A 12,493-nucleotide genomic window follows, 5' to 3' on the forward strand; every position below is an offset into this window, starting at 1 on the left:
CCAAGAATTAAGATGCAACGTGTCCTCTCTGTTGTTTTCCTCCTTCATTTGCCCATTTATTGAATCCATTTTTCCTTTCCTCAGGACTTGATCATCCTTGGTCAGTCCCTAGTCACATTAGGTTTTCACAGACTCATCCCTGGTTGCTTTTATGTCAGGAACTGAATTATATTCTACTCGGCGTAAGCGCCTCTGGCTAAGATGGTTAGGTAAATGCAAAAAACATCACCTTACGACTGTAAAACTGCACCTGCTAGGGGTTGCACGAATTCTGATTTTTTAAAGTCGACTGTTATGTGATGAAAGTCAAGTCACCGACTCGTCTCTGATGACGTCACTAATGAAAACACAGTAGAAAGTAATGAAATCTATATTCTTGACCTGAATACGCTGCTGAATATGCTAAGAACAGACAGCTCATGTGCTACATACTGAGCTGCAGATATGTATAGCCTGTATAAAAACATGCAGCCAGTCAGCACCATCAATAACATTTAATAGTACTCCACAGCTTGTTGTTAGATGGGATAGTGTAGCAGCTAAAGGTCTAATAACGTTATCAAATAGTTGATGTGCAGCCTCCTTCTCTCTGTTACCACAGGACGTTTGGTGAAGTTGTTAACTGACTGCTGTCCAGAGGATTTGGACCGTTCCTCTGCTAGCGTTAGCGTTAGCCTTTTCAGATGCACTGCAGTAGTACTTTAGTTGTATTTCAGGACTGACATGTCACGGTGGTATGGGCTTCATCTTTAGGGAAGTATTTCCACACACTTGATGAACCGCTGCTAGTTTGCCGCAACTGTCTTCTAGGAGGCGTCCACGTTGTTGTTGTCACGTGATCAGCGACTGGTCAACGTGATGCTTAAAGCGCCATGGCACAGGAGAGAAGTCGACAAACCGACTCGTCGAGTAGTCTGTTACCTGCACATATAAAGATGAAATGTACCGCCTGGGGGTCCTTTGTCCAAATTTGAGAGATCTCCGAACATTTTGGGAGCGAACATATTTCAGCTGCCTTTTTCACCCAAAATCTCCCCTTAACTTAATGAGCTGACAACAGCTGAGGAATTGTTGCCATTAGCTGCAGCGTGCTCTGCAGCAGTGCGCTTTGCATTTGCCTTTTGAATGTCGCCGAGCCAGGTGAGGCTGCAAAGACTGGAGGGATATGACTATTTGCTAAATACGTTTGCTCACTCGCGAACTGTCGCCGTTCACATCATCTGTAGCATCAACAAACAGCAGCGACTGACTCAGCGCCCGAGGCTGAGGTCGCTCTAGCTTGCAAGTTTTTTTTTTTTTTTTCAATTTTGCTGATCCTTCCAAGGGGCAGCAGCTGGTGCCGAGGATCAGAGTTCAGAACTCAAATCTAATTAGATCCTATTAGTCGGATCTGTCAGTGCATCTAGCTAGCAGGCTTATTCTTTCTGTGATAATAGAGAACATGACTTTGTACATGGATAATATACTTGTGTTTAATGCGCTATATTTAGATTTACACGACACTGGTGAGGCTCATTATCCATTAGCTTGATGTACCGTTATTAACCGTTATGAACCGCCACAAGCGCTCGTGATTAAATTACTATGCAGAGATTGTCATACGCTTTATATATATGTGTCATTTCCTCTGCTCCGTCCATGTGGACGTTCCCTCCCCTCTGACTCAGGGTTTGGCCTGCGGCATGTGGTTTGACCTTGCGCTCCCTGCATGGCAACTCGGCAGCGAGGTTGTGAAATGTCACTTTGTCGTTGCTCGCGCAGGCAGCGACTTGCTGAGGGGCCTTATGCGTGGTGGTGGAAACACAAAATGGAACAAAAGTCACAGATAAAAGGTCAAAGCAAGGCTTGTGAGTGCCGTCCAGAGCAGCTGCATTCGTTTTTTTTTTTTTAATATCAGGGGAATACATTCACATTCTGTTCATTTTACATACTTGTGCAAATGTATAAATAACAAGCTGAGTGCTGTTCTTACAGTTCCTATTAGCAGCTTTTAATTGTTTAATTAATAATTAACGTGCCCAAACATTTTCTTCATTAACTTTTGGGTCTATAAAAGTCATGACGTGATATCTTGTTTTAACGTGACCAGCATCCCGAAGCACATTGATTATCTGTTTATTTAACATGTTTAAAATGGTATCATAAAATGAAAGAATAGTCTCACGAACATGATTTTAAAGAGGGACTGCTGTTTTTTACAACCTGGACCTTATTTCTGGGATAAAATACGATCGTTTACTCACCCATATAACTTTTGGTGTCATTTGTAGTCACTCGGGAGATATTTAGATCTGCGTATATCCATATAGTGGGAGTGACTGGGGCACCGAAACGCAGCCTCTAAATAACACATTATCTGCCACAAAACTCATTCATTTTGCCAATATTTTGTTATGATACGCTCGTGCTGTTCCTGTTGAGTCCGGAGTTACCTGTTATCATCATCCGGGGGCTTGTTTACCTGTAATTGTCTACTGCTAGTTTTTTGCAACATGGCTGAATATTTTTCCAATTCTGAGGTTGTGGACGAAGCATAGCAGTAGCAAGTTATGATAACACGTAAGTCCAGACTCAACGGGGAATAGCACTAGTGTATCATAAGAAAATATTGGTGAAATAAACGAGTTTCGCGGCAAATAATGTGTTATTTAGAGGCTGCGTCTCGGTGCCCCAGTCACTCCCACTATATAGATATACATGAATCTAATTATCTCCTGAAGGAGTGCAAATGACACAATAGTTATATAGGTGAGTAAACGATCGTATTGTATGCCAGAAATAAGGTCCAGGTTGTAAAAAACAGTAGTTCTCCTTTCAGATTGATCTGTAGTTTTGCTTGACATCAGCTGACATTAAGGAGCCAGCAATTATACCCGATTTTTTTATTTATTGTGCAAAGACTGCTGACATAACAGGTCACTGGTATGACCTTGCAGACACTGGATGCTGTGTACTTGCCGTCTCAGAAACGTGACTATACACTGAGCGGAGTTGGATGAAAGTGAACGAGCTGCTTTCTCTTCGTACTTCAAACCTACATAGGGCACGTATTTGTGTGTAAGGAGGTCAATGGTGCGTTGGTTTGTCTTCATCTGTCCGTTAGCTTTATGGCATCCCACCTGTTTATATCTCTGAGACTGAAACATCTCAACGTGGATGCACTGATCCATTAAATCCTGTACGGTGCATTAAAAGCTCTTTAAAGATTAATTAGACGTTCCTTTCGAATTTTTATACCCGTGTAAATTCATCATCCGTCCGACACTTCATGTAAGTTGGAAAACTAATGGCATCAGTCTCGGCTTTGGGGAAAGCGCTAATTAGCACACGTTAGCGCTCCGCTGTGGTAAGAACACTGAGCTCAAAGCCCCGCTGTGTCTGAGCGCAGCCTTGCTACGGCTGCTCGCATGACAATTAAAAAGGACGAGATCATGGGCGTGTGATCATGTGTGATTTGCAAGTTTTATGAGTCTCTTTTTAGCGTCAATTGTGCTTTTTTTTCCTCCTGTTTAATTAATTCATGATTATAAGCCATCTCTTAGGCAAAGTTAGTTTTTCCAAAAGAAAAGGTTTTGGATATATATTTGAAGTGAAAAGAGAAGAATCTTTTTCAAAGATAAATGTTCTTGCGCTGGAATATGCTCTGGTTTCTGCTTCAAAGAACCAAGACGGAGTGAGAGACAAACCTACACAGTCAAGCCTGTATAACACACATGTATGCAGGTTATGTTGTGCATAGAGGTCAACGCCACGTTGGCTTGACATTATTAAAAATTTAGCAATTGCAGGTGTGAATTGTCACGACTAATTTAGCACCGCTGGATGGATTCCCATGAAACTGAGTACGTCCATTAACTGAATTCTCTCAAGATGATTTTCGTGCTCCTTTTAATTTAAGTGAAATGTGCGCTCTGCTTTGAGATAATTGCTACTTAGCATGCATGCTAATGGTCTCCATGGTATATTTGCTAAACATAAGCATGTTAGCGTTGAAATTGTGTGCGTTTAGCTCATTTAGCCCATGATTTTGGAAAAGATAATAGAGATTTTTATTTGATTTTTAGGTTTTTATGTCACTCTGTTGCTCTTTAGCATCATTTTCTATAACTGCTTGTCCTCTGGAGGGTCGCGGGGCGCCTGGAGCCTGTCCCAGCTGTCACTGGGGGAGAGGCGGGGTACACCCTGGACAGGTCTCCAGTCTATCACAGGGCTAACACAGAGAGACAGACAAACATTCACGCTCACACCTACGGCCAATTTAGAATCACCAATGAACCTAACCAGCATGTCTTTGGACGCTGGGAGGAAGCTGGAGAACCTGGAGAGAACCCACGCAGACACAGGGAGAACATGCAAACTCCACACAGAAAAGCCCAAGTCGGTTGATGGATTCAAACCCAGAACCTTCTTACTGTGAGGCATCAGTTTTAACCCCTCCGTTTAATTAATTTATGGTAATATATCATCTCTTCAGCAAAGGGTTAGTGCGTTACAACTTTGGAGAACTACTTGGAGAATAGTTTCCAAGTTGAAAGTTATATTTTCCCCAACAAAAGAATCTCTTTTTTCAAAGAGAGAAAATGTCAAGAGCAGGAATTTACTCTGCTCCGATGAACTGAGACGCAGCGAGAGACAAATGTAGAATGAAATCACAGATGTCCCATTTATTAACATTCCTGTTTCCGCGTCAAGGCCGAACCACTGAAGTCACTAAATAAGTCATAAAATTAAAAACGTTCCAACGCTTAGCAGAGCAAGTTTTGTTTTATTATTATTATTCCATTATCACATATACAACATAATATTCATCCTCTCTTCAGCGCTCTCAGTGACTCTCCTTCCCAACATTAGAACAACATTAATTACACAACACAACAGCATTATGTGGTGAGTGATTATTTAGTTTTCAATATTAAAAGCACTTGTGGTTTAAGAAAATTAGTGTCCTCTCAGCCCACGAGGTTTTTGTTTGTCTGTCCAGATTATTATTTTTCATGAATTTGTCGTATGCAGTGGAACAGCGGAGTTCATTCCCTGACACTCACAGATTTTCTCAGCGCAGTTTGTGTCGTGTTGTGCTTGATTTACATAAACACAAGACGGAAACATAATGGAGGTCAACACCAGCGCTATTACTGCCGCTTCCTGCAAGATGATCTCTCAAAGATTTGTTTATTTTTTCCTTCACTCTCCGTCCTCGCTGCTTTCTGTCCTGTGTTTCATTTGCAGACCTGCCTGTGTTTGTTCACTTCTTCAGGGAGCAGCGTTAAAGAGAGCTGGCTTCGGCCTCCCCCTGATGAGAACACAGCCACAAAGAAAAATAACAAGCAGTGTTTTTGCTAAAAATGCACAAACAATCCCTCAAATAACTCCGCAGGATAGCATTCGTTCTTGTTTTCATCACATTGTCCTTTATGCAGTGCAAAGGTCTGACAAGAATTCACCAATAAATTAAGTTCATGTGCAGTATGGTTCATGTCCAAACACAGATCAAGGTCGGGCTCGTAGACTCTGCGTCCTACATGAGGACACAGCTTTTGGCCCGGTCCTTTCTGATCGGAGGTGGGTGCTCGTGAATCTCAGTCCGAGGCGGCTGCTGGGAGACGCGCTTGAGGCCGCGGCGTGTGCTGGCGCGTTTCATCGGAGGCCGGTGGATGCTGGACGCTCTGGACGCCAGGGTGGTGACGTGAAATACGTCACGAACGCTGTTCTCTGAATACTTTGAGGTGCACTCCGCGTAAGCCACGGCGCCGATCTGCCTCGCCAGATTAGTACCCTGTGAAAACAGAAAAACGCTTGTCAGTTGAGAAAACACATCTCAGAGACTTAAGGCTAAGGCATCTAGGGAGAGCAACAAGCAATTTATATTCATTTTTAGGTTTTAGGTTGTGGCTACAGTTATGGTTAAGGGTTAGAGGTTAGGGTTAGACACTGAGCTGAGGTGGTAAGGGTTGGGGTAAAGGGGCTAGAGAATGCATTAGGTAGATGGATGGAATCCTGGATGGATGGATGGATGGATGGATGGATGGATGGATGGATGGATGCTAGCTAGATGGATGGATGGATGGATGGATGGATGGCTAGATAGATGGATGGATGGATGGATGCTAGATGGATGGATGGATGGATGGATGATAGATGGATGGATGGATGGATTTATGCTAGATAGATGGATGGATGGATGGATGGATGGCTAGATAGATGGATGGATGGATGGATGGCTAGATAGATGGATGGATGGATGGATGCTAGATGGATGGATGGATGGATGGATGGATGGCTAGATGGATGGATGGATGGGTGGATGCTAGAAAGATGGATGGATAGATGGATTAATGGATGGCTAGATGGATGGATGCTAGATGGATGGATGGATGGATGGATGGCTAGATAGATGGATGGATGGATGGATTTATGCTAGATAGATGGATGGATGGATGGATGCTAGATGGATGGATGGATGGATTTATGCTAGATGGATGGATGGATGGATGGATGGATGGATGGATGGATTGATGGATGGATCGATGGATCGATGGATCGATGGATGCTAGATGGATGCTGGGTGGATGGATGGATAGATAGATAGATGGATGGATGGATGGATGGATGGATGCATGTAGATAGCCATCACTACAACACACCGGTAGCAGATCTTTCTTTTGTCAGATCATTGTGCTAAAAACTCTCACTCAAATGAAGACACACTCTATTAGTCTGATAACTGACATCCAGCTGTGATAATATCCTCCACGCAGCTGTGGAATATTCAAGGCCCGTCTTCAGGACTGTCAAACTGAAACTGTATATGTCGCTTTCAATTTCCTCACCTGTTCAGACTCTTTGTGCTCAGACTGAACATAAGAGAGGAAATCTAAACTTTATAGTGATTTAGCCACTTCTTCTTTTATTTATATATAAAAAAGCCCTCCCGCTGTGTCATCTTGAGTTTGAGCAGCATTATTTCTATTTCCTTTTTGATCATACAATTTCTCCAGCGATGGAAAATCTACACTGTGTGACAGCGTGGGTGTTGCGCCATCAGCGGCAGAGATAAACCATATTGATGAAGTGATCTAGCTGCCATATGGGACAATATTATTCCTCCTCTGTGAAAAATATAAAAAGCTTTAGCGGCGCTATACTGGGGAGGCGGCGTTATTCTTGTATTTGTGGAGACGCTCCAACAATTCAAGTGCTGTTTTTTTAATCCGATTACAGTTTGTGTGCAGTGGATTGTGGCGACCGCACCTCCCCGTTGGGTTCACATCAGCTGGTCAAGTGGGTGAAACATAAAGACGCCAGTTTGTTTTGTCTTGTTTGCGGCGCAGCTCTTTGAATGGGGCTCATTAAGAGAAGCACATAACTCCAGTCCTCCGAAAACCCGTGCTCTATTTTCCCTGTTTCTGTGTTAAATTGGTTGAGTCTAACCACGAGCTCTCCAGTTGTTTTCACCCCAGCAGATGGATTTTAAGAAGAAAAAACGTCTTGATGCTTTGGCGTAATCAGGGGCTGCTGTGAATTTGGTGCCAAATAAAATTATGCAGAGAAACTAATCTGAGATCTTGATGGACCAATTTCGATGCCATTACTGACAGGACAATGCAGCTTGTTACCTTTGCTTTGTCAGAGAAATGGGGAAATATTAATTTGTTGACAAAAAAGGGGGCTGCCAAGAAGTGGGAATTCACATTTACATGAAAATTGGCTATTAAAATTCATGCATGCCACTGTTCATTGCTCCAAGACACAAACAAAAACAACTGCATTACCGCACATCCTGCTGTTTGTCTCCTTCTTTGTTCGGTTCCAGCTCCTTTATTCCCCTTTTGTTTCCGTGTTTTTATGTACGTTATGATCTGAAGCAAATGTCGCTCTCTCCGAATTCATTTTCACAAGTTGTGTTTATGTGCACGAGGGGGGGAAGCTAATAGGTGTCATTTGTTTCGGTTACAACTAATGCACTCGTGTTAATCAGTGTTAGTAGATGCAAACAAAGCTGCAGTGGGGAATTGCAAAGGGTTTTTAAAAACCATATTTCGTGCATATTCAAAAATCCAACATGTGCAGATTTCCTGGTGAATTGTTGGGCTGCTACAGATATCAGTTGCAGATGCTCTTACATACACTTTCATATAAATGGAAACTCTGTACTCACCTGTTCGTGGGTGACAGGAATGAGTCTGTGTTTGGAAAGCTCCCTCATGACGTTAAGGTCCGTCCTCATGTCCAACTTGCAGCCAACCAGCACCACTTTGGCGTTGGGGCAGAACTCCTGCGTCTCACCTTGCCACTGTGTGTCAAATAGACAAATATATACGTATAAATATATAGCCACAACATTAATACCACTGACAGGAGAAGTAACAAACATTTAAACCATCTTTTGACAATTCAGTGTTCTGCTGGAAAACTTTTGGACCTGGCATTCATTCATGTGGATGTTTCTTAGACATGTAGCACCCACCTAGACCAAACCAGACACCCCCACCCCATAGCAATGACACTCCTTGATGGCAGCAGCCATCCCCAGCAGGAACAATTTAGGGACAACTCAAAAAAACCTGAAGAACAGCACAAGGTGTTGACCTGGCCTCCAAATTCACTAGATCCCAAACTGATCAAGTATCTGTGGGATGATCCACAGAGGCCCCTCCCCTCAAAGGTCCCCCACTAACAACATCCTGTTGCCAGACACCACAGGACACCCTCAGAAGGCCCATGTCCATTCTCTGATGAGTCACAACTGGTTTGGAAGATATTAGGAAGGTGGTCATAATGGTATGCTGGATTGGTGTACAATCAAGCTTTAGTTGTATAGCTAACTTTTTGTAGTGCATTCACACTGCACTAGTTAAGAACGTATGTGCCGACTGGTCATTGGCTGTAGTCTTTGTGGTGTGTTCAAGTGATACTTTTTGGCAGGTTCAGTTTTATTTCTACTTACTGCTTCACTTTCGCCAGACATGAGACGTACAAATGTTTGTATCTCCGAACCTCCTCAGTTAACCTTTCCTCGATGTGTTCCATCTTTATTGATCCAAAACAATCAGTTCAAAAATTGCGGAGATGGAAATACTAAAGTGGAAACACACAACAACCAAGTGGACCAATCACAGCTCTTGTGGTCTGCATCGCCGTAGTTACATTTCTGCGGAGGAGCACATCAAGCTAACGGCGTTAGGGTCTGCGTAGGGGTCGTCGTAGCTTCTTGTCTAAACTGCTTACAAGAGACTATTCCAGTAAACACTTTGGAACCGCAGGAACATGAATGCATCACATACTGAAAACAAAATGTGTGCACACTGGAAAAAAAACCCTGTAACTATAACCTACTGTACAGTATTTGCTGTGTGTTGTTGTATGTTGCTCATAACAAATTGACTAAGTGTGTTCCTGTTGGTGGTGAGAAGACAAACAGTAAAAAACCCTTTGAAGGTCGGGAGTTATGGGGGAAAGCTCGGGGAAATGTTTGGTCCGAAAGCGCCTCATGTTTTTGCATATTTCTGCTGCCTTAACAACTTTTCTTGTAAAAGCCTCGCCGCTCTTTTTAGTTCGTATTTAGCATATACATTTTTAGACGCTGTTCTATTCTTAGTCTGGTTTGGTTCTTTAATGCTCCGAGCCCAGAAGTTGCAGCACATTACGTCTTTAAACGTTCTCTCGACGAGACAATCGCAAGACTCAACCCACAGTAGCATAGGACGGAAACAGACACCCGTTACAATATACCTTTGTTAGCTGCAGAGCGAGGCTCGTGCGGTTATAAAGGCTGCATGAGGACAGAGACATGACTCAAGCTATTAAACTTTTCTCTCCGTCGCTGCCGTTCTCCGAGACTCCTTTCATTATCTCCTCGCACCACGGCAGAGGCGACCACTTTGAGCCGTGTTGCTCCATTTGTTCTCCCTCACAAAGAGATCTTTTCTCCTGGATGCCTGCGTCGCTGCTGTTACGGGCTGCACAGTAGCTGCTCTTGTGTCTGTGTGTTTGTGTGAGTGTGTGTGTGTGAGCGAGCCGTGGCCTTTCAATGGGCCCCTCTGCACAAACTGTGTGCAACTGGTGAACGGCAGCAATTTAGATGATTCAGAAAGGGCCCATGGGAAGAGCGGCTCATTGTCTGTGTTAATGTTAGGAATTGGTAAACAGCGTAAAGGAGCAATTTTAGTTTTTTTTATCATTATATCGGTTCGACTGACTGCTAAAAATACATGTTTGACGCAGGTTATACTTGTGCTTAAAAAAATATACATATCAAAAACCAGTCGGGGCAGAGGAGAAGCTAAATTTGAAGACAATGAGGCCACGTCCTCTAATATTTAATGAAAGTTAACAGATTTAATGGCCCCGCTAATGATTTTTAAGGCAGATTCTGATATTTTTAGCAACACCAGCAGCATCGCTCAAGGGACAGCAACCCCCGCTAAATCCGCCACCTTGATGCGGACTAAAATATCTTTACGACCACCTGATGAATTGTCACAAAATTTGGTGCAGACGCCCGTGATAACCAGAGGACACATTTTAATGACTTTGTAATTGCCCCCGATCCCTTGAGTTTTTTATCTAATCTATTGTCATTAGATCGAAATGGCTTTAGCTTGTGTTCAGGAGTCATCCCCAGCAGGACGCTGCCTGACACAGACACACACACACACACAAAAACACTTTAGGAACAACTAAAAAAAAACACATGAAGACCAGGACAAGGTGTTGACCTGGCCTCCAAATTCACTAGATCCCAAACTGATCAAGTATCTGTGGGATGATCCACAGAGGCCCCTCCCCTCAATCCAAAGGGACACCACAGGGCACCCTCAGAGGGCCCATGTCCATTCTCTGATGGGTCACATTTGTTTTGGAGGCACAAGGGAGACCAGCACAATACTAGGAAGGTGGTCATAATGTTATGCCTGATCAGTGTATACGCTGTATCTTAAAATGTAAATTAAATTAAATTGAAATGGCTTTTATACCAACATATTTGTGAGTGAAATAAAATAAATTGACTGCAGAAAATACGAAAAATGTAAAGACTTTAATCGGCGTCACACTATTTTATTTCTAAATACAAGAAATCCATGTAAAATAATGTGACATACACAAGATTGTGTGTACATTTACATTGTGTTTTTTACAGTTATTGTGCAGTTATGTGCTGTATGTGTTTAGGATTGTAATCTTTGGCATTTAATTCACTAATAATCTAATAATGCTTCCTACAGGTAACGGGGGGAGGGTTTAAGGAGATGTGGCCTCGTTGTCAGGCTGCTAGCCAATAAAGTTGTGAAATAAGAAAGGGTGAGAAAATGTCGACAGCTGCACAGAAAAAAAAGTGCTAAAAAGAAGATAAGAGCCAGGTAGAGAGTGGAGATGGGAGATATGGAGACAGCCCAACATGGGAGATAGAGAGACTGATGAAGAGATAGGGAATTAAGAGGGGCCGGGCATGGAGAGAACAAAGGACTCAAAAAAGGGAAGCGATAAGAAGTCAAGAGGCGTTTTTGTAGCTGAGCAATGCTGAGAAATAATAGTCCCCCTAAAAGGAAAATTGGGGGGCGCAAATTGGTTAGGCGGACGGCTGTCAGCGATGGGCAGAGGAAAAAGTGTTATGTACTGCAAAAGGCGTTTATTTGAGAATGAAAGCTTGCAGACGGAAAATAAGTCGGTGGTGGGAAAAAACAAAAGTGAAGGGAAAACAAGACATGATGGCACGTTGCCATCCTTAAACACGAAAATTAGATGATTGGGAACTCGCTTAACTCCCTCTATCCTCCTCCTCCTCCTCCTCCACATGTCACTGTGGCATCCCGTGCATGCATTGTAAGGTGGGTACATTCACCGGTGTCTTTAAGCGAGGTCAGAGTTCAAGTTAGTTCTCAAGTGGACCCCCTGCAGATGTGAGAATGTGCCCACCGTGAAAGATAAGGGTTTTGTCTCGTATTGATGATGTCATTAATGAGTGATGGTACGGGCGGCAGGAATGTCCACGGACTGAAAGGAGGTCAAACGCCCCGACACCTTTGATGTTCGACATTCACACCGTGGTCCGCATGGAAAACTCAAATTTAACTGAGCTTAGGAATCACGCTAATGAATAAATAGGTTAGATGTTTGCTGAAAAGATTGAATTACCAGAGAGTGCTCTGTCAACACTACGTTATGACTTTTAGGGACTGGGAATTTTTATGAAAGTTGTTGTCAGGCTCTGCTACACTTATAAAAAAATCTATGGCCTCATTCCGCACCATGAAAAAATGTCTATTCACGTTTAGCCAAAAACTAATTTGAGCCGTCAGTTTAGAAAAGACCGCAAGAACCTTTCCAAAATTGCCCAAAAAAAACAGGAGAAGTGTCCTCATTGTTGTACATCTCCACTAATGGAACTCTGAAGGTTCATTTAAGATACTGCAGGACATAAACGCCGTAACCTACGTGTGTAGCCTACGCCGGTGTGAGCCATTTATACTTGTGTGCTCGTCAGTCTGTCTCG

The 12,493-nt window shown here is 43.0% G+C and overlaps 1 protein-coding gene across 1 annotated transcript in view; it reads right to left on the bottom strand.

Annotated features, from left to right (window-relative positions):
- Positions 1-4,072: 4,072 nt before the first annotated feature.
- LOC311504132 (rho-related GTP-binding protein RhoN-like) overlaps positions 4,073-12,493 on the bottom strand; it is a 35,578-nt gene continuing 27,157 nt past the window's right edge. The window contains exons 4-5 of the mRNA XM_084567126.1: positions 8,159-8,293; positions 4,073-5,776 (exon numbers count right to left, since the gene is read on the bottom strand). Coding sequence (XP_084423252.1) covers positions 5,519-5,776; positions 8,159-8,293 — 393 coding nt within the window. The 3' untranslated portion in view covers positions 4,073-5,518. The remainder of the gene's footprint in view (positions 5,777-8,158; positions 8,294-12,493) is intronic.

The sequence above is a fragment of the Chelon labrosus genome (assembly GCF_963514085.1).
Source record: "Chelon labrosus genome assembly, chromosome: 19".
Lineage (NCBI taxonomy): Eukaryota > Metazoa > Chordata > Actinopteri > Mugiliformes > Mugilidae > Chelon > Chelon labrosus.